The sequence below is a fragment of the Misgurnus anguillicaudatus genome, chromosome 22, assembly GCF_027580225.2.
Source record: "Misgurnus anguillicaudatus chromosome 22, ASM2758022v2, whole genome shotgun sequence".
Classification (NCBI taxonomy): domain Eukaryota; kingdom Metazoa; phylum Chordata; class Actinopteri; order Cypriniformes; family Cobitidae; genus Misgurnus; species Misgurnus anguillicaudatus.
The window spans coordinates 41,926,490-41,949,232 of NC_073358.2; the positions used below are offsets into that span (position 1 = coordinate 41,926,490).

At 39.4% G+C, this 22,743-nt stretch overlaps 1 protein-coding gene across 1 annotated transcript; it reads right to left on the bottom strand.

The window, feature by feature from the left end:
- Positions 1-1,035: 1,035 nt before the first annotated feature.
- On the bottom strand, positions 1,036-22,743 carry sart3 (spliceosome associated factor 3, U4/U6 recycling protein). The gene is made up of 19 exons (XM_055198716.2): positions 22,302-22,743; positions 19,492-19,618; positions 19,034-19,138; positions 18,573-18,757; positions 18,334-18,439; positions 17,435-17,559; positions 15,157-15,312; positions 13,327-13,465; positions 13,128-13,235; positions 10,712-10,789; positions 10,565-10,623; positions 10,341-10,450; positions 9,633-9,745; positions 9,471-9,547; positions 8,401-8,569; positions 5,210-5,664; positions 4,502-4,654; positions 2,733-2,920; positions 1,036-1,391 (listed from the first exon to the last, which is right to left on the bottom strand). Exons 1-19 carry the CDS (start codon positions 22,497-22,499, stop codon positions 1,181-1,183), a joined length of 2,862 nt encoding a protein of 953 aa, XP_055054691.1. The 5' UTR covers positions 22,500-22,743; the 3' UTR covers positions 1,036-1,180.

Here is a 22,743-nt window from a genome sequence, read left to right on the forward strand (position 1 = left end):
GAAACACACTAAAAATGCAATAAACGGATCAAATACTCGACCAAAATATTAATGCTAGAGCAACTAGTGTCAAGTTGAAATACTGATGGAGCTTTTAATAAGTGGATAAGATACACAAGTCTATCATAACCAGTAAATAATACCAACATCCAAGACATTTAAAATGAACTATGATATATGTACTATACACAATACAGTATATGAACGGTTCACGATCAGATGAACCCATAGTGGAAGGTTCTAGCGATATACAGCTGCATAGATTCTTCAACATCAGGGAACCGCACCAAAGCCGTTCCAAGGCAGCAACCGTGCTCTTCAGCCAGAATATTAGCACATAAAATCTACAATTTGAAATTATTTATCCAAATACCGAATTAACAGATTTAAATCAAGTCTGTTCGATCCGTCTGGCTGTGGAGCACAAGCATCCACCGTAACTGAGTGCACAAGGTAAGGCAGGTTTACAAGCTGTGTCAGCAATTAATAAACATGAGCTAACCTCATGTTTGGAGAAACTACCTAAAATACCCAAAATACATGAGACAGGTGAACTTCTGCAAACAGAAACACTTTAAAGCACTGCAGTCGAATACATGGTGAATGCTTTAAGAGAACGTATATTGACAAGGTGCTAGATTTTAATTGCTGACAAGATCTATTACTCAATTTATATGAAGACTTAGTTGTTCTGTAAATGTCAACATGCAAGACTGTTTCAGTTGGTCGATGTACTGCAAATAACTTATTTATACAACATGCAGTTTAGATATGTAAAATAAAAAGTATTCATCTTTACCCCTGATTAAGCAAGTGCCAGTCACATCTGCAACTAAAGATGAATTATGCTAATGAGGCCCAATTACATCCTACCTATCTTCATAATAAATGTTCTTGCATATACCTTTTAAGCAACGGTTCATTTGTTTGAACAGCTTGGTAAAAAAATACTCGCGGAAATCTGCGTCACACTGAATCCACAAATCTTTTCTTTATTACCAAGAAATAAATCAAAACGACTCGCATCTCCATAGATGAGGTGTTAAAATATTTTTAATATATTTCAAGGGCGCTCGTGTATTTACAGAAAGTAGGCTAAACTAAAATGCTGTTTCTTCACCGGACTCCGTAAGGACACAGCATGGCTTTCTGTCAAAAGGCAGGTATTCCACATAAAGTTTCACTTTTTGAGGAGCATTCTCGCAAAGTCTTCATTGGACAGGGTTTTCGTTTGCGTCTCCAGGGTTGTGGTTCCAGAGCCTCCGTGCACCCCATCTGTCACTGTGCTGTGTGGCGCAGATACGGTCCCGTTCTCAGTTTTGGCATCTGGTGCGCTCTGGCGATAAAGCGAACGTGGCAGCAGGGAGATCTGAGTGCGTCCTTTCCCCCTTCTGGATGAAAGGAAAGAAAAACATGTTTCGTACTTGTTTCATGATAAAACAGACATCACATACACAATATATTTGTTTTTCCTACTCTGGAAGTTAATGGGTACCATCTAATGCGTTATTCACATCATTTATCAAAATATGTTATTTTGTGTTTAACAGAATAAAAAAAACTCATACAGGTTAAGGTTGACTAAATGATGAACTAATAATGAATTTTATTTTTGGATGAACTGTCCTTTTAAGATGCACTTGTGAATCAAAAACAAATTACAGTAAATGGGAATCACAACAATAGCCAACTAAATAGCATGCAAAAATTATCAACAACTCTTAATCTCAGATAAACATTTTATTGTAGGTTCGCCTACATTTCCTGCTAGAAAAAAGTAATTAAAGGGATAGTTCACACAGAAATAACATTTTTGTCACCTTCATGTCGTTTCAAACTCGTAAGAACTGTTCATCTTCGAGACACAGTTTAAGATGTTTTAGATTTAGTCCGAGAGCTTGTTGACCCTTCATTGAAAATCTAAGTACAGTATACTGTCCATGTCCAGAAAGGTAATAAAAACATTATCAAAGTAGTCCATGTGACATCAGCGGGTCAGTCAGAATGCGTTCGAAAATACATTTTGGTCCAAAAATAACAAAGAAATGTGCCTCAAAAATTGTCTTTTCTTCAGTGTCTGTTGTGAAGCGCATGCGCGAGACTAAAGTCACGTGACTGCAGTGACGCACGACGTGGCTGACGTGTTATCTGGTGCACCCCAGCTATTTTTTTTTTGTGCACCTGGGCTTCATTTACAGTCTGAGGGAGACGCTGTAAGTTTGAAAAAAAAAACTTTGCAAACATATCTGAAGATAACACACCATCCTGCAGTCACGTGACTTTAGTCTGGCACATGCGCTTCACAACAGACGCGGAATAGAAGACAATGCAGAATAAAGTCGAAATTTTTGTTATTTTTGGACCAAAATGTATTTTTAATGCTTCAATACATTCTAACTGACTCACTGATGTCACACGGACTACTTTGATGATGTTTTTATTACCTTTCTGGACATGAACAGTACACCGCACGTAGACCTTCAATGAAGGGTCAACAAGCTCTCGGAATAAATACAAAACACCGAGTCATTAATGACATTATTTTCATTTTCGGGTGAACTATCCCTTTAAGACACATCAATAGCCAAACAATTAGCACGCAAAAATTATCCAGCCTTATGCAACAACTATTAATCTCAGATTTTATTGTAAGGTTCGCCTACATTTCCTGCTAGAAAAAAGTAATTAAGGCAATAATACAACACATCAGATCTGGTGTATCGGTTACTTACGCTCCATGAAGTTGCCTTGGCATTGCTGCACCCAGGATTCGACTGGGTGCTGCTTTATCATCCATCTTCCTGCCTGGGGGGTTGCTAATGGCAACAGAGATAGTGAAGTTCTCCACCGTGGTGCCGTCCATCTTCAGCACAGCCTGAGATGCTTGTGCCTCATTCTCAAATTCCACGTATGCCAAACCCTACAGAGCAAGCGCACAAAGCATTAGTATACAGAATCAACAACACGATCAAAGTAAGAACTCATGACACAGCGTTCAGCTTCAGTGCATTTAAAGTTATTTCCACAACCCTAGCCAAATAAACACTGCATGAATGGCCAAAAGAACTTGGGCAACAGAATAACATGCCCACCAAATGGGTGATTCTTGTGAAATTAGACTTATGAGGTGTCATGAAACATTTTCATTAAAAAAAGTAAATGCAAAGTAAGAGTATCAAAATAAGAAGCGTGCAGTTACAAACATCCCTTCATGTATTATTTTGATATTTAAAGGAACAGTATGTAGGATTGTGGCCAAAACTGGTATTGCAATCACAAAACTTGTGGCTAAAACTGGTACTGCAATCACACAGCTAGTCGCCAATACACAAAATGACAACATAAACATCAGTTGAGGGCTGCAACTCCACTTTTTAAATGACAATATCCTGGCCAGACCATTGTTGTCAGTGATATAAGTATTTGAAATGGAAATGATTTCTTAATGTCTAGTGACATATCAGGGCTATTTTATGATTAATTGATATAAATTTCTTACATACTGTTCCTTTAAGGGGAACATTTTCATTACCGCAACGTGTCCAAAACTGGATTTGGGTTCTTTGACATGAAAATATTTATAATTAAAAAAATCTAAAAAATAAAAAGCTTCAGTGCATGTTATACAATAAACATTTACAGTAAAGAAACATGTGGGATTTGGTGATCATTGGTAAATGTAGAGACATTAATAAGGAATATAAATGTGTCCAAGACCAATTTTCTCATCCTCCGCAACAATTTTCAATCACTGCTTAAGCCCTCATGGAACAAACATTTTCAAATAGTTGTAAGGGACATAATTGATTGTGACACTCAAGATGGCTACCAGGTAAGTAGTTCTTATTTTTACTCTCCAGATAAAAGTTGAAATTTAGTTTGTCATCGTACCTAGACAACTTTTTAGTTCTCATTACCGAAACATGACCTTGTAAATGCATATATTTAATGTAATATCATGTTGCGGTAATGATTTTTGATAATGATCATCTAAAAAATGTAAATATTTCTATAGGAAATATTTTTAAATCCTCTAAAAATAATGGTTATAGTAAGTTCAGATCTTAATCTTATGTGTGCAAAAAAATTGGCTTCAAGGGCTTTTTAAAAATTCTGATGCTGGACACCTTCTAAATCCGGATTTCGTGAGAATCACCCAAATGTGTTTGATTTGCATTAATAGGATGTTGACCCTTATGAAGGGATTTGCTTCAGTGTGACTCAGGTATCGATGTGGGATGATGGGGTCTGGATTACAGTCCCACACCAAAACCAGTAAACAATTTCACTTCATTTAATACAGAGACAATACACCCCATTCTACAAAAAAATCATTTAGGGAGATTGAGTTTAGCTGACACAGGCAAATCCATAAATGAAATGTGTCCACATGCCTTTGGCTATACAAAAGCCAAAATCTTTAAGCTTAAAGGATCTGGCCACACTCTCAATACTGAACAGTCTCTATGTGCACTTATGTTGGTAACAAAATCCTACACACCTTGGGTTTGCCCGAGCGATTGGTGACAATTCGGATGGCTTTGATCGTGCCGTGTCCCTTGCAGAGCTCTTCGAGTGTCTCTTTAGTGCAGGAGTAAGGCAGGCCAGAGATAAAGATCTTGTGCTTCTCCAGTGATGTGTTGTACTTAAAGACCTGCCAGGAAGACATCCTCAATAAAATTAAACTGAGTGTTTATTATTCTTTAATGTTCATTTAAAATAAAATGTAAATGTTAAAATATTAAATACAGTGGCGGCTGCTGACTGCTCATCCGAGGGGCGCAAATTCAAAATATGTGTTTGTTGCGTCCTTGTGAACCATGTGCATTACGTGTTTTGTCAAAGTGGATGCCTGCTGCATGCATGTCAAAATACACGCAAGACACTCCCTTAACAGTAAACTCTGATTACGCATGAGATTATGCGAGTATCTGGCAAACGCGAGCGTCTCTTTTATCATAAACCCTTTAGATACGTCTGCAGCAGGTACTTATTTTGACAAGACACGTGATGCACATAGGATCACTCGACGCGCAGAACACATATTTTGAAATTACGAACCACACACCATGACGGGCTACATACATGTTGTGACAAACTTCGCATTGTGCGCCCTCGAAAAAGAAATCACCGACCGCAACTGCTCAAATATCTAAAAAAAATAGCCTAAATGATCTAATAAACAAATGAAAGTATACACAGTACATACCTTGAAATCAGGATTCTTATTTTTGTCGACACAAGGAGACACAAACATAGGCCGTCCGTTCACCTCCTGTCGATCCAGTTTCAACGCCTCCGATACGGCGAGCCGGTCCTCGAACTGCACGTAACAGTAACCTTTAAAAGCACCCTTTGGTGTAAACACACAGCGCACTTGCTGGATAGTCCCACAGCTCTGAAAGATCGCCCGCAGCTTGCCCTCAGGATCCTCTAGATTAAATGCCAAATTACTGATGAAGACGCTGTTGTCCTCTTTACGCTGCTCCTGTGACGTGTCCTGGGTTTGGCGAGGTGCTTCTGTCGACCCCTGCTGGTTCTTTCGGTAACCAGGTGGCTCATTTTTGCGCTGGGGAGGAGGTCGTCGTCCGAAAAGCCCGCTTTCTGTCTCCATGAGCTCCACCGCATCCTCCCCGTCCCCTTTGTGCTTTTTGGATGGGAGCTCTGCAGACATTTTATGTGTCAACACATTTTTTCATCTTTGTATCTGAATGTTGGCATATGATTGTGTGTAGACTAAAGACCTGATTAAAAATGACCAAATGCATTTAGGCTTCCTGCAATTTATTTTATTTTTTATAAAAAAATATGATAATGCTACACCGTAAACAAAAATAATACAAAACACATGATGTTTTAAAAGATGCAGTATGGGGCTTTTAGCAGCATCTAGTGGTGAGACTGTGAATTGCAATAAACAGCTCAATGGGTCCACAGACGGTCCTTCCAGAAAAAACACAGTTTTTTATGATTGTTGCAGGCAAAAATCCTTGATCTTGCAGCACGTTTTATTAAAAAATGCGATAATATATGCAGTATATTTATGCAATTTTATGCGATGAAATTGCAAGAACTTGCAAAAACTGCGGGAACTTGCAAAGACTGTTTGCAGCTTTTCAATGATGTTCACGTCACATAATCACGTCATTTTATAATGACAACCGGGAACAAGCTGCGCTTGTGTGAAGTAAATGCAACATTTTTCAACTTTCTGCTATACTTTTCAAGATATATGTGATTTTTGCTACGAAAATGCGGGGATCATGAAATCATGCAAGCTCCGCATATTTTGCACAAGAAAATCTGTAATTTATGCTGCGAAAGTGTGGCGTATTTGAAAAAATGCCCCGCATAAATATGATGCACATGGCCCCCGCATAAATATGCAGACTTCGGCTGATTATGCGTTGAATCATGCGATCGCATAATCGCGTTTTTCTGGAGGGACTGCACTTCTTTTCGAAACGCATAGTAAAGCTACGCAGCCACCACAGGACAAACACATAATCGTCTGAGACAACATAGTGACAAAAAGACCTCTATTGAATGTTTGCCCATTTAGGGCTACTGTAGAAACATTGGGGTACAAAATGGCGACTTCCATGTAAGGGGACCCACGGTGTATATACAGTTGTGTTCAAAATTATTCAACCCCCAATGCTGTTAAGGGTTTTAGGGAATTTAGTGTACATTTGTAATTGTATTCAGAATGAAATCCTACAATGACTTCTTAAAGAACCATATGCAACTAAAATGACATCAATTGGTTTTGTAATATAGTAGTAAATGTTTCTTTTGTGAATTCTTCATTGACACAATTATTCAACCCCTTAAAGTACTACCACTCTGAAGAACAGAGGTTCATTGAAGTGTTTTCAATCAGGTATTGAAAACACCTATGGATGTCAGGGAACAGCAATAAAGCCTAATAAGCACCAATTAGGCAGCTTTAAAATGACTGTGATACTCAACTCCTTCTAAACTTTTACTGGTGTGGTTACAAACATGGTGAAGTCAAAAGAATGGTCCAGGAAGACAAGAGAAGAGGTGATTAATCTTCACAGGAAGGGCAATGGCTATAAGAAGATTGCAAAGATGTTAAACATACCAAGAGACACCATAGGAAGCATCATTCGCAAATTCAAGGCAAAGGGCACTGTTGAAACGCTTCCTGGTCGTGGCAGAAAAAAAGATGCTAACTGCGACTGCTGTGCGCTATCTGAAGCGTAGAGTGGAAAAAAGTCCCCGTGTGACTGCTGAGGAACTGAGAAAAGATTTGTCAGATGTGGGTACTGAAGTTTCTGCTCAGACAATACGGCGCACCCTGCGTACTGAAGGCCTCCATGCCAGAACTCCCAGGCGCACCCCCTTGCTGTATCCAAAGAATAAGAAGAGTCGACTGCAGTATGCCAAAAGTCATGTGGACAAACCACAGAAGTTTTGGGATAGTGTTCTGTGGAAAATTAGAACTGTTTGGGCCCATGGATCAACGCTATGTTTGGAGGAGGAAAAACAAGGCCTATGAAGAAAAGAACACCTTGCCTACTGTGAAGCATAGCGGGGGGTCAATCATGCTTTGGGGCTGTTTTGCTTCTGCAGGTACAGGGAAGCTTCAGCGTGTGCAAGGTACCATGAATTCTCTTCAGTACCAGGAGATATTGGATGACAATGTGTTGCAGTCCGTCACAAACCTGAGGCTTGGGAGACGTTGGACCTTTCAACAGGACAATGATCCCAAGCATACCTCCAAATCCACTAGAGCATGGTTGCAGAAAAAAGGCTGGAACATTTTGAAGTGGCCATCGCAGTCACCAGACTTAAATACGATTGAGAACCTCTGGTGGGACTTAAAGAAAGCAGTTGCAGTGCGCAAGCCTAAGAATGTGACTGAACTGGAGGCTTTTGCCCATGATGAATGGGCGAAGATACCCGTAGATCGCTGCAAGACACTTGTGTCAAGCTATGCTTCACGTTTAAAAGCTGTTTTAACTGTAAAAGAATGTTGTACTAAGTACTAAGATTGAATGTCACTTGGGGGTTAAATAAAACTGATAATGATGTGAGCACAGAAAAGACATTTGTGGTTATTTCATTATAAATGTTATGTTATATTTGTCTGACCTACACATGCCTCTTTGATGTAATTGTAAGCAGGATGACTGAATGATCAAAATCAATGTCAAACCGGCTAAAACAATCAATTTCAGTTGGGGTTGAATAATTTTGAACACAACTGTAGATAAAAATGGCTCGTTCTAAGATAATAAAAACAATAACGTTAATTTTTTAAGGTCTTTATACACCACTTATATTAGATTGCATTTCTGTCAAGAGATCCTCCTAAACATCCCACATTGCACCTTTGTAAAGCAAAAAGATATCATGCGCTCTCCTCCATACCTGCTTCATCTCCCCATTCATCCTCTAATTCATCTTCAGCTTTTCGTTTATCTCCGGCTCTGTTTGCTTTCTGGCCCTTCTTCTGGGCTTTTTTATCTGCCTTGGCTCTTCTTTTGTGCTCGGCTTTATCCTCCTCTTGTCTAGCTATGACAGCCTCTTTCTCAGCCACCTGAGAAAACAGCACGTCATTCATTAAGAAAGAAGAAATCTGAGTTCCTGACAATACTAACAATAAACTAATAGCACTTTTCCATTGCATAGTACCCCATGGTTTGGTTTGGGTCAGCTCACCTCACTTTGGCTTGGTTAGCTTTTCTATTGAGTTTAGTAGCACTTCAGAGTGGGAGGGATTACAGGCGTGTAGTTATATTTGCCCTGCCTGTGACATCATACAAGTGAGAGCATGTTAGAATGCTATATATTCCCATACATTCATTTATTTCTTAGTCCGCCACAAAATTAAAATTGGCCATCGCAAATAGATGTTTGCACATCTTGTTTATCACCACCTTTGTCTCACATGACAGTTTCTGTACAAACACCAATGGCGTCAGTCGACACGCTCCCTTGAGCCTCATTTGCATTTAAGCATATATGCGGACGTGTGTGTCGCGAATGTGCCGCCACAAACTGCAAGTCTGGAAAAAAACTGGTATGGTATTCCTGATACTCAACCTGTGGATGTTTTCACCGCTAAAAGGGAGTTTGGGAACTTACAGCAAAGCACAGACGACAACATGTTTGCTCGAGACAGCGCATTGCGCAAGCTAGCATGAAGATAAAGCTAATCTTTTTTTACATTATAGTGATGATGCTGATAGTGACAATTCTCTCAGACCAATCAGTGATCTACAGTGTTTTCGCATCACGTTTTGGTATCAGCTCGGGTTGCTTGGAACCCCGACCGAGGTGGTACTAAAAAAGTATTGAGTACTACATACTGCACCCAGTGGAAAAGCCCCCAAAAGTAAGCTGACCCGACCCAAACCAAACCGTGGGGTACTTTGCAATGAAAAAGCCCCATAAGTATGTTAAAAGCACTAAAATGATAGTTAGGACTGTGATCTTACTCTTGCTCTTTGCTCATTCACCCTGTTGAGTTTGGTCTCTGTCTTCTGGACCGCAGCATCCCAGTCTTCCAAAGAACCTGTGAGGACCAAACACCAGTTAAAATTCCCACATAAGCAATGATATATAGAATATTAGCCTTCATCTCTATTATTTCAGCTCACCCTCCACTCTTTCAAAGCTGAGCAGGACTTCACACACATGTTCAGGGTAGTCAGACGTACACTGTACAGCTCTATGGAGAGCTTTCCTACAGTGTGCAGCATCTCCATATGACCTGATGCACATATACACAAATACAGTGAGCATCATCATGTTTTACTTTTTAATTTATCCTTAATAAACACCAAACACCACAAAGACCCGGTTTATTTGAATAAAAAAGCACATATGGTCGTATAATCAGTGCACAATGCTTTCTTTCCATATTCATTCATTAAAATGATTGATCTCATTCTTCGCATGTAAAACAAATCTGCTTATATAAACAAAGCTATGTAGCCAGGAAATAACTAATAATATAACCGTCTAACATGCAATATCACATTCTGATCCAATAAAATCTGATCGCCCGTTATTTCCCTCTGAATCCATCACATTACGGGATTTTAATGGAAATTTTCCATGCAGTCTTTAACCACAAATCACAATGCAACAGTACACGCGCTACAACTACACGATACTATTAGCATTAGGGGTGTAAATCGATGGTTTCATCACAGTAAGATCTGATATCGATTCTCTTAGCCACCGATATGATATTTATCAATACCCAACTAAACTATATAATGAAGGTTTTAAAATAAGGGTGGATCAAATCATATAGTCATTTGATCGATGCATCAACCCACGTGTACACGGTAATTACTGACCTTTCTAGGTTATAATACTCCAACCACATGTTGGCATATTTGGCGTTCCCTTTCGTCATGATGCTGTCCCATAGTTCACGGGCCTTCTGCATGTTCTTACAGTGTAACGCCTGTTAGGGTCGATCAGATACAAGCAACGCTGTAATAACTGCACAGACTGTAATCAGCAGAACAGCATTAGGTAATGGAGGATGGACAGATGCAACGGTGTAGTGTTTCCTCACCTCTATCCTTGCCCAGATCTGCATTATTGTGCAGGACAGATCTCCGCTTTCACTGAACCCTGGGAAGAAGCGAGACAGAGGTTAAGTCTGTCTTTATTTGTGCTGCATATCATATTCTCACTTCCATCCATAAACAGATACACTTACTCTCTTCCACGTCTTGTTTCAGGTAGTCAAGGGAGCGTGTGAAAGCCGCCCGCAGCTCATCCAGCTCCCTGCTCCACTCTGCAATGATCAACCAATCCATCATTAATGAATCACATGATTCACTGGATCTGTTATCAGGACTAATGGACTAATGTCGAAAATCACGTTTTTATTGTTGTTTCTATATCTATGTGGCGTTCTTAATAGTTCACCCAAAAATGAAAATAGTATTCTTTTTCCTACTATGGATGTGAATGGGGCTCATGATCGATTTTGGTTACAAACATTTTTCAAAATATCTTCCTTCCTTTTCATCAGAACAAAGAAGTTTATACAGGTTTGTAACAACATGAGAGTGAGTAAATGATGACAGAATTTTCATTTTTGGGTGAACTATCCCTTTAATATGTTTTCAGACAAAAGAAGTGCAAATTCTTCATTCAACACCATTGCGGAGTATTAGTGCTGCAAACGCATTTTGCATACACATTGTGAGACTTAGCAGCTATGCATTTAATAAAACTAGCATGTACGCATATATGTGTGTGTGTGTGTGTGTGTGTGTGTGTGTGTGTGTGTGTCTGTATATTTGTATGTATGTATGTATGTATGTATGTATATATGTCTGTATGTATGTATGTATATATATATATATGTATACACATTTATTTATTTATTCATCTATGGTCCAAGCTTTACGCGATTGAGCACACTGTGCATACACATTGTGAGACCAGACTAAGCAGCTATGTGTTTGAAACTGCTGAATATAGCATCTATGTACATGTATATCTATGTCCGAACTTTTTGCAATTAAGCACATCGTGCACACATTGTGACACCGGACTTAGCAGCAATGTGTTTGAAACGGCAAAATATAGCATCTTTGTACATGTATATCTATGGTCTGAACTTTTTGCGATGGAAAAGATTGTACATACACTTTGTGAGACCGGACTTAGCAGCAATGTGTTTGAAACGGCAAAATATAGCATCTTTGTACATGTATATCTATGGTCTGAACTTTTTGCGATTGGAAAAGATTGTACATACACATTGTGAGACCGGACTTAGCAGCTATGTGTTTGAAACGGCAAAATATAGCATCTATGTACATTTATATCTATGGTCTGAACTTTTTGCGATCGAGCACATCATGCATACATATTTTGAGACCGAACTTAGCAGCTATGTGTTTCAAACTGCAAAATATAGCATCTATGTACATGTATATCTATGGTCGCCGGTTTGCGATTGAAAACCCTGTGCATACACAATGGCTGAGTCTGAAAACTTAAGCAGCTGACTTGCTGCCTCATGAGGCAATGACTTCGGAGGCATGAAGGCAGCTAAGAGTAAAGCTTTCGGAAACACTTCAAAGGCAGTTTGTTTGAAATATAAACAGAGAGCGCCTTCGTGATAACTAATCACATATTTGAAAACTACAATACTAATTTCTCTCTAGAAATACAATTAAAAGGTGTAAAAAGTGAAAATATACATTTATTTACATTAAATTTGTGTTCCAGCCGCTTCCTTGAAACTCGACCAGGCTCGATGAATCACATTCTCCATGAGCGCACATGCATAGAATTGTGGGACAAGATCTCAGGAGTCAGGAAGAAAACCTAACACTGGATTCGGACATGCATTGATACCTTCCTGCCTTGGAATGCTGCAGCAGAAGGCAGCAATTTAGAGTTTTCGGACAAAGCCATTGTGACACTGGACTTAGCAGCAATGTTTTTGAAACTGCCGAGATGTAGCATCTATGTGTATGTATAACTATGGTCCACAGTTTTTGTGATTTAGCACATCATGCATACACATTTTGAGACCGAAATTAGCAGCTATGTGTTTAAAACTACTGAATGTAGCATCTATGTACATATATATCTATGATCCGAGCTTTTTGCGACTGAGTGGAGGGAGGGACTAGGGCTGCACAATAAATCGCATGTGATTGTCATGAGCATCTCGTCAGTAAAGTTGGTTCCTTGATTAGTAGTAAATCGCCATCACCTGCTTTCACATGTAGCAGCATTTACTACACAAAACCGTAGTTCACTGACAATCAGGGCAATTTCGCATTAATTCACGTATTGTCTGCCATGTATGCGATATGGCCCAGCTTGTCAGGAAACTGCGGCTTTTGCGTGATTTATCATGCAGCCCTAGTAGGGACTAATCTGCATATTCATATCTATGGTCCAAGCTGATGCAATTAAGTAGAGGGGACTAATTTCCATATTAGATCAATGTATACTAAATGAGGGTGTAGAGTTACATTCAAGCTATATTAAATGAGTTACATATGCTATTAAGATGCTCAAAGATGAGACAAAATTATCGACTATAGGGGGACTGAACAGAGGATTTTGTGACGCAAGAATAGCATTTGTGAATGAACTCTTGCCTTTGCTGAAATCGACACGTCTCCTTAGGTAGTCCAGGTAAGATTGCCAGATTTCGACATAATCAGTAGCCTGTATAAATCCTGCATTGAGGGCCTTTTCGAACACATCTGAAAACAAAGTCATAATTGACATTTATTTTCAAGTCGATTCTTCTGTGTACTGAATCAATCCAGTTTTGCAAAACTTGGGCATCAGTACCCGTCACTGTTTGATGGTCCGCTCCGTGCCTCTCCAGAGCCAAAAGGTAGCTTTTCCACAAGCCCATGGTCCAGGGACAGTTCCTGACGGCTCGCTCGTGAGCAGACAAAACCAGTTCCTTAATCTTTAACTGACGATCCTGGGGTGAAGCACAAGGAAAAATATACATCATTGAGTTACAAAAAAGTTTCTTCCTGAGCAGGCAGTGACTCAGCCAACATCCACAAAGAACAGATGCTTGACTCAAAAGCAACCATACGTATCCTGAATGTAAAATAACGCCAATTTCAATGTGACATTTTGAATTATAAATATATCAGAAAGGAAAGGTCACAGTACTGAATCAAAAGCTGCTCCTATTAAGACCCCTATACTTTGTTTTCCGCATATCATAATATACTATTAAGCATGAGCATGGACGGACTTTTGAGACATGTGCACTTTGTAGATTAATGTGCATTGCTTTTCATACAAAAACAGAGGAAATGAGATAAAACAGTGTGGAAATTTGTCTTTTTGACAGCTTGACAGAAAAAGTAATTTTTTTGGATAAACTCAGAAAGGAAATAAATTTCTTGATAAAATCAAACATCTATTAGGTGAAAGATCACAAACTTTTACTGTCTGTTAAACTGCACAGAAAATGTCATGCTATAGCCATTGTACATGTTTTAGGAAGAGCAGGTGCGTGTGATGAGCAGCCTAAATGACTCATAATCATCACAGCCAATCCAATGCCAGCGTTCCCCTGCCAACCTATTTACAAGCTCCTCTGCTGTTCACAGATTACGTGTTTAGCCTCGAGCTACAAGACTATTCAGAAGGGAATCACTACTCTGTCGCAGGCAATGCGAGAGATTTTATATACAACTGAGCTAAATCTGTCTCTGGGAAACTGTCCCACATCAATAATCATTCAGTAAAACGCAATAACGCCTTTACAAATGAGAGATGCAAATCCTTGTTTTGCACACCCTTTTGGCTCCGCCAACGCAACATCTGCTCACCGTTCTTTAAAAACGCTCAATCAAAAGCCTGAATGAGGATATCTGCTTTTTGAAGCACGCCTGGAAGTATTTGGTCATTGCACAAACCCAAAACGGGTCGAGCGCTATTGATTCTCTAGACCGAATGTGACGGCGGCTGTCCGAACTAATTAAATGACAAGGCACCAACCAAAATGCTGCCATAACCAATCACAATCTTAAAATAGCTGATCTTTGATACCACTTCCCTAAATGGAAACTATATTTACCCATCATTCCTGAAGTGGTGCAGATCAATTACTAGAAAAGACTTTCGCATTTTGTAAAACGCAATCACCTTTCTATCCATTAAGCAAAGCAGTTTTGTGACTCCCATTGTGTGAGGTGCATATCATTTAGTTCAATAGCATCTTAATCTCATCACCAAAGAGAGCCCAAGCATGAAGGCTTGATTTAATTATTTCACACATACATAGCTGCCAGGATTTCGACTGCCTAAATGGGCTCACCAGCACGCTTCAGGCTGTATCCCTTAACACGGAGTTCATCTGCTGAATCAAAATGCCCAAATGGATTGCAGCTTTGGCTGCTAATACGTGGGAGCCGTCGTGCTCACTCCTCCTCGCTCTCGTTTCTCTCTCGTTAACTCACAGTTTTCCCTTCCTTCTCCTTCCATCTGTTGAGATACCGGCTCTCTAATGCATTTCAGCTGCGTCAAAGCTCTTTGCGGCTTGTGCATCTCATTACGGTGCCATTAAAGCAATTAATATACTCCTGAATAAACAAATGGAGTGCGTTCATGCAGGGAACCGCTCGATGATAGCGAAATGTGTAAGCCGCTCACCAGATACGTGGTGTATTTGATCCACAGGTCGGGCACGAGGCAGTTCTCCGCCAGCGCTCGCTCGAATATGATCTGGACTCTGGCTGGATCTCCTTCCTTAATCTCGAAATCTATGTAGGACTGATACTCGGCCAGCTTTGGAGGTTCAGAAACCAGCTAGAACAAGAAGATCAAAAGCATTAGAAAGTGATTGCAAATACCTGTAAACAAATTACATTAAATTTAGAAAAAACATACTGAAAAATAACATCTGTACTAATGAAATGAGCAAAAAGTACTTGATTAATTATAATTTATAGACTGTGCAATTTAATTGCCACATGGACACAGTATCTAAATGTTCACAGCAGCTTTTCCCTCTTGCAGTTCAAACTATTTGTCAAGATGAGTGTAATTCAGTTCACTATTAAAATTAATCTCCAGTCTGTACAACAAATGATTAAGTTAACTCTTTCCCCGCCATTGACGAGTTGACTCGTCAATTAAGAGAAAACGCTTCCCTGCCAGTGACGAGTTTTTCTGGCAATCCGTAATTCCGCTATTATCCACGAGGTGGGGCTCTTTTCCAACTTATAAAACATGGAAGTATTCCCTTAGGGCAAACAGTTCAAACACACACACACACACACACAAAAAAACAGTTCAAACACTGTGTATAGTTTGATGATCACTCTTAATCTGACCTCTATCAAAAGTTTTTCACAAAAACGCAATTATCCGAGCTTTTTGCTCAAAATTTGGTATTTTTAAAGAAACCTACCCATATTGGAAAGGTGATAAAAAGAGAAAAAAATAAAGGTAGGATTAAACGTGTTTTTTTTAAACCAGATGGTCTGTTTATTCATTTACCGTATTTTCTGGACTATAAGTCACTCCAGAGTATAAGTCGCATCAGATGAAAATGCATTTTGAAGAGGAAAAAACATATATAAGTCGCACTGGACTATACATCGCGTTTATTTAGAAAATGATTTCCTAAATCCAAGCCCAAGAATAGACATTCAATCTTGAAAGGCTTATTCAGTTATTCAGCTAAACAATAGCACAGAACAGCAGGCTGAATAGGTGTCCGTACGTGTTAAAGTAACATTAACAGTTATTTACACAATAGCATACAGAACATACATAGGAGGCTGAATAGGCTAAATTAACACGACAAGCCAAATCAAGTTCAAAAAGGTCCAGAAGTCATTCTGCATTACTGAATCCATTGAATTACATAAATACAGGAGCAGCATAGAGTGGACTCTCGCGGCTGTAAACGGTAATGGTTTCTCTTGGTTCATATGAAATAATTTTGACGTATAAGTCGCACCTGACAATAAGTTCCATTCCCCGCCAAACTCCGGAAAATATGTAATGTATTTTATGTTTACATATTAACATTTTCTAGAAGGCATTAAACTGTTGTGAAATCATAAAAATGCTGCCGCTGGTTGGCAACTTCTTTTAAAAACGCTGTCAGGGTAAGAGTTAAGTTGAGGTCCTGTACTGTAGTAGAAATGCATACCCTTAATCTAGACGTATAATCCCATTTTTACGCATACGTGAGGTTCTGAATACAGTGCACGTGACGCAAATTTCATAATCAGAATAGTCAGATTTTTGTAATCGCATGTACTTTGTACGCGTAGGTCACACATGTGCATACGGGAAAATATAGTATGTAGCCCAGGAGATGCACTGCATTTTGTTGCAATGCGCATGCGTCGAACATCTGCCCACACAATGTATAATTAACTACCATTAAATATGTATATGGACGAGTCAAATTAACTATACTTTGCAAGGCTGTACATGTTCCACTTTGCCCGTGTTCGTGTATAGGTAAAAACAACCTATACTCCGGCCTTTAAAGTGCATTACAAGCAATAAATAACAAAACGTACAAACGTAACAAAAGCACAAACGTAACAAAACAAAAAAAGAATTTGATGTTCAGTGTTTGGTTAAATGCATTTTATTTGACTTCATTATTATTAACTTTCTGGTCCTGAGGTAGCAAGTAAGACAAATTAATGATGAAAGTATGCTTTCAGAAACAGTGCTTTCATTAGCACAGTCATTTTGCAGAGCTCTTAACACTTAAGAGCTTTGATTTTGGCATTCTTTGGCTGGTTACTGTCAGACCACTGCAATAAAATGTCATTTTAAATCACAATCACTGTTTTTACTGCCATGGTTGCCGCCAGAGATCTAATTATTCAGTAAATAATAATAATAATGAAAAATGCACATTAAATCTCCCATAAAGATTCAGCAAGAAGTATCCACTTACCAAAGCCTCCTCATTAGGTTTGCATTTCTCCATCTGTTTCAGGGCACGTCTGTACTGGTGTGTGACCGTCTCAGGTACACCATCATCTGCCCAGTCTGAGTATTCTGCATATGTTCCCTCCATATCTACAAAACCCAATAAGCATGCACTAATTAGCAACAAAGCGCCAAAACCCTCCATGCTCCCCATTTTATAATGGGAATTTAAGACACTAAAAACAGCTGTTCACAAATGCACTTGTGTATTTTCAATTTTAAAAAATGAGCATCCCTCACAAACATTTTTTGATTTAAGTACACAGTTTCTGCAAACAAAGGTGCCTTGCATAATACTATACAGTTTCTCATCTATGTCATCGCTACGAAACAATTTTGGTACTAAGAAAACAGGCTCTAGAAACATAAGCTACACTGTACAAAAGCCTGGCTCTTAGCTGAGTGGGATGCGTTGAGAGTCTTCACCTCCGCATCGCCGATGCCAAAATCAGCCGGCGGGGGAGATTGACTGGGGAAAAAATCCTGCTCACAAAACCAGACCATCTAGCAATCTGCAAGCAGCTCCTGACTCTCCTGCCCTCAGCCTATGTTATAACGTCACATGCCAGTGTCTACCTGACTGGATCTATACTTCGCTTTGGAAACCGTAAACCATGATCAATATTATTTATCATTTTAAGTCTTAATTTATCATGTTTGACCACAAGTTGTGCAACGTCATATTCATAGTCTACATTTTTTCAACCATTTCCATGACCTAAATTCTTTCAACATCCGTTCTCCCAAAAATTGCTGTCGGTGGATGCAGGTTTTTCCGATTATTCAATCCAACACTGGAAAGAGAGAAAAGGGGGGGGGGATAGGAAATGAGGGATTTAGGGAGGAGAAATCTTGATGTCTCACCCATCAAAGGTATAGCTAGTTGTCGTCTGAAAAGTGTGTGTATCCGTTCGATCTGGTCGCTCAACAGTTTCTGTTGTTCAGGTGTTGGAACGCTACCAGGAGGAGGCTGGTAAAACATAACATTTGCCTTATAAGACTATGAACATTGTAATAACGTCTAATGTAATATTAATTAATGAGTTTTTTTTTTTTACAGATTTTCAATCCTATCCTGTATAGGAGCTCAGGATTTAAGGTACCTGTACTGTGGAGAGAATAGCAATCTCAAACTCTCTGTAGGCCTCCCAGATTGAAGCTCCTTTAGTCACGTGAAGACCGACTGCAGTCAACGCCCTCTCAAAGATGGACCGGACCCGCTCAATGCCTCCCTGGGCTCCCATTCCACCGATGGAGTACTGCACAAATTCTAGCCAGATCTCTGGACCTGTGGATGCGTTTATGAGCGCATTTCTTAAAACATTTAATCTGACAATTAAGCTGCAATTACAGCAGACATAGAACGGCCTGATGAGATACACATACTTCAAATAGAAAACATTTAAAGCAAAGCGGCAAAACACAGCAATTTCAGAAACATAATAACTAGTAAATGGTATTACAATATTATTATATAATAGGGGCTTATAACACCATTTTAAATTCAGAAAGACATGCAATGCATTGCTATTCAGTTGATGTATTACAACAATAGCACACTTACAGAGATAATCTTTCACGGCCCTCTCAAACAGCTCGTAGACTTTCTCGCGCTCCGACTCTTCTTCAGTTAGGCGAATTTCATCTTTCAGCCAGTCCAGCCAAATCTCTGCTCCACCAAACAAATCAATCACATATTAGACAAAATCAACAAATGCATACATCATGCACATGCTTAACACCATAGCACACTTTCGAAGGGCAAAATGCTTTAGTTTTTTCGCTGTCAATCAAGACTATATACTCATATATATGGGTGCATGGGTGCTCGGTGAAGCTGGAACTCCATGTGCTGTGCAAACCTCAAAAATGAATCAACCGGAAATAACACCGATTGCTTGGACCCTAAAAAGCACTTCTTGTCCATTTATACAATCCTCACCATTCTTCCTGATACACACGCAGAGCAAAATCTGGCTATTGCACACGGCACATTAAGAGAGTGAAGAACAGAAGACTCACCTTCAGTAAGAGGAAAGAGCTCGCTCATCTTCTGCCTGGCTTTGCGCAGTCTGTGAAGCTTCCCTTCCTGTCTCAGGAGTTTGATCAAGTCCACATGGCAGTTATAGTCGAACACATTGATGGACAGCTGGAGGAAAAGGCACACGATAAAATCTTTAAAATCTTTTTTTTTTAAGATTCACTTGTCACACAGTATTGTAGTAGTCACACAAAATTTCCACAATTGCATGAGGTACCAATCCTTTTCCATTTGTTGAGTATTACTGGTTCTGGTTAGTACATTTTTATACACAGAATTCATACAAAGCAACACTGTCTCCCGACAACATGTACATTTTTATCACATCCATAACACATGTACAGTATCTCACAAAAGTGAGTACACCCTTCACATTTCAGCAATTATTTTAGTACAGGGGTCTCCAACCTTTTTGTAAGCAAGGGCTACCACAATGGATAAAACAATCTGGAAGGCTACTTTTTGATATAGTCTACTCAAAACTTTTTTATTTTATTTTACTTATTGATATGTTTAAGTATTGTATAAAATGTTAACATACGTAAACCAAGCCAAGCTAATATAAAATATGTAATAAATAAATATTACAACTGAGACTATTAAAGGGACACTCCACTTTTTTTCCAGCTCACCTTGAGTTAAACATTTGATTCTTACTGTTTTGGAATCCATTCAGCTGATCTCCGGGTCTGGCGCTAGAACTTTACCAAAGCTTAGCACAATCCATTTAATCTAATTAGACCATTAGCATCGCACCTAAAAAAATAACAAACGAGTTTCGATATTTCTCCTATTTAAAACTTTATTCTTCTGTAGTTACATCGTGTAATAAGACTGACAGAAAATTGGCTAGGAACTATACTCTCATTCTGGCGTAATAATCAAGGACTTTGCTGCTGTAACATGGCTGCAGCAGGCGCAATGATATTACGCAGTGTCTGAAAGCAACCAGGGAGACTATTTTCGGCTGCTGCGTAATATCATTGTGCCTCCAGCAGCTATGTTACAGCAGCAAAGTCCTTGATTATTACGCCAGAATGAGAGTATAGTTCCTAGCCATATCGGCCTAGAAAACCGTGAATTTAATTTTCAGTCGGTCTTTGTACACAATGTAACTAAAGAAGAGTCAAGTTTTAAATAGCAAAAATATTGAAACTCTGGTTATTTAGGCGTGATGATAATGGTCTAATCAAGATTCAATGTATTATGCTAAGATATGCTAAAAGTGCAAGCGCCAGATTAGCTGAATGGATTCCAAATGTTATCAGAGGTTTATTTAAAAAATATGTGATTCAATATATGGTAAAAAAAAATACTCTGATAAATAACATTTTAATTTTGACTGAAAATGTCACATCTATAATGCCAGAAATGCTCAATTTATAAAAAACAGTGATAAAGAGGGTCGCCTATAAACAAACGGTATGCAAGGAAGGATAAAATCCATTCTTCTGAACTGAATGACACCATCAATACATATTTTGATTCTTCTGTTCCCAGGACACCAGCCCAAACAGTGAGCAACTAATACTTGGGGGGGGGGGGGCTAAAGCCTCATCTGGACATTGGACAAGGCAGGCATTCTCTGCAGTCTAGCATACGAGTGGGATACATTGGAGCAGTGCCACTTCCCACGGAGAGCAACTCTCTCTGTGGGACTTAAAAACTGGAATAAATCAAATAATGACAATCAGTTACTTTTTTGAAGAATCAATATCCCAGTTTGACCATAATAAGTGAAACTGTCTGAGAATTTACTGAGCTGAAATCTGCTTTGAAATTAGCCTGAAACATGCACTGGACAGCTGTTGCATTACAGATCATTTTCCTTATTGAGTGCTGCAAAAATTATCCCAATGCAAAGCCATTGGCTTGCATTCAATTTATAATGACAGGTAATGACTTGCAGAAATGAAAGCAAATGAACAGAGCATAGCAAAACAAGCTCAGAGACTTAACTTGCATCCATAAATCATGGATAACCTTAACAGGTTTGCATATTCTCTGCTTGGTATGATGCTGTAACATGCTAAAAGAGACGATACCAAAAGATGCTATCCAGCATGTGGCTGTTCAGTTGTGAAATACACATAGAAAATACCACTTAAAATAATCCCACCCATTAAAAACCAAACTGGAATTTTCTCCAAACCGAAAAACAGAAGCCCACCACAAGTCCAATGAGAAACACAGGCATTGAATATTGCGCAACAGTTTTCATCACAGTGTGTTTCCCAAAAAGGAATGTTTGTAAGATTATTATTTAAACCTGATGTGACCATACAAGACAACTAAGCTCTAGGAACTTATATATGATATTAAACTGTAATGTACAGGTCACCCCTGAATCTACGCCCTATGGCGCGTATTTTGACTCCACCACGCGCAATCATGCTTCTTCAAAACACACCTAAGTAAACCCAAAATAAAACTTTATTCCTGCATACTTTACAACACGTTTTCAGACGTGCACATGCAACGGGCCCTCCCGAATATTTAGGGCCTCGTTGTGGCGAATAAAGGAGATGGAAAAACAAAGATAATGTTTGACTAGTTGTTAACCAAGGTGTTTGCTAGTTTGCTAAAGTCTTTGCTAGGTACATTCCTCGAGACCACGTTTCTGCATTTTACCGCGTCTGTCCGTCTATTTAGGACACGTTAAGTATACGGTTCCAACTGGACCGACGGATTTATCATACACATGAAGAAAAAATGTCCAGCTAAGTCATTTGTGAGGTGTTTTAAGAGCTGCGTATGCTGGGAACGCCGTTAGCCTCATTCATTCCCTCACCTGCTCTTCCAGCCGCTGGATTTCTGCCTCGTTCTCCCTCTCGTCCTCAGACGTGTCCCCATCTTCCTCTTCGGAGTGTTCGACTCCCATGCGTTCTTCTTCTTCTTCCTCCTCTGACTCCATCTCTCGCTCCATGCCTTCAGCCTCCTCTTCGATATCAGGCAACAACGTCTGCTCTTCGTTCCCCGTCGCCGCCATGTTGCGAACTGTCTGCCTGGATACAGGGGCAGGGCTCGTGAGCACAACACACGAGCTCACCCGAAAAACAAGGGTGCTCGTGCGGCCAGAAGGCGGGGCTCGGTGCAAAAACAAGCAAGTGGTGCGGGCTGCCAGTTTTGGAGTTTGTGGTCAAGTCCTGTTTTTCGGCATTATATAATAAAAAGCGAGTGGTTTTACTGTATCCAATGAAATTCTTTGTGGTGGTTGGATAACGGTTCCTGTC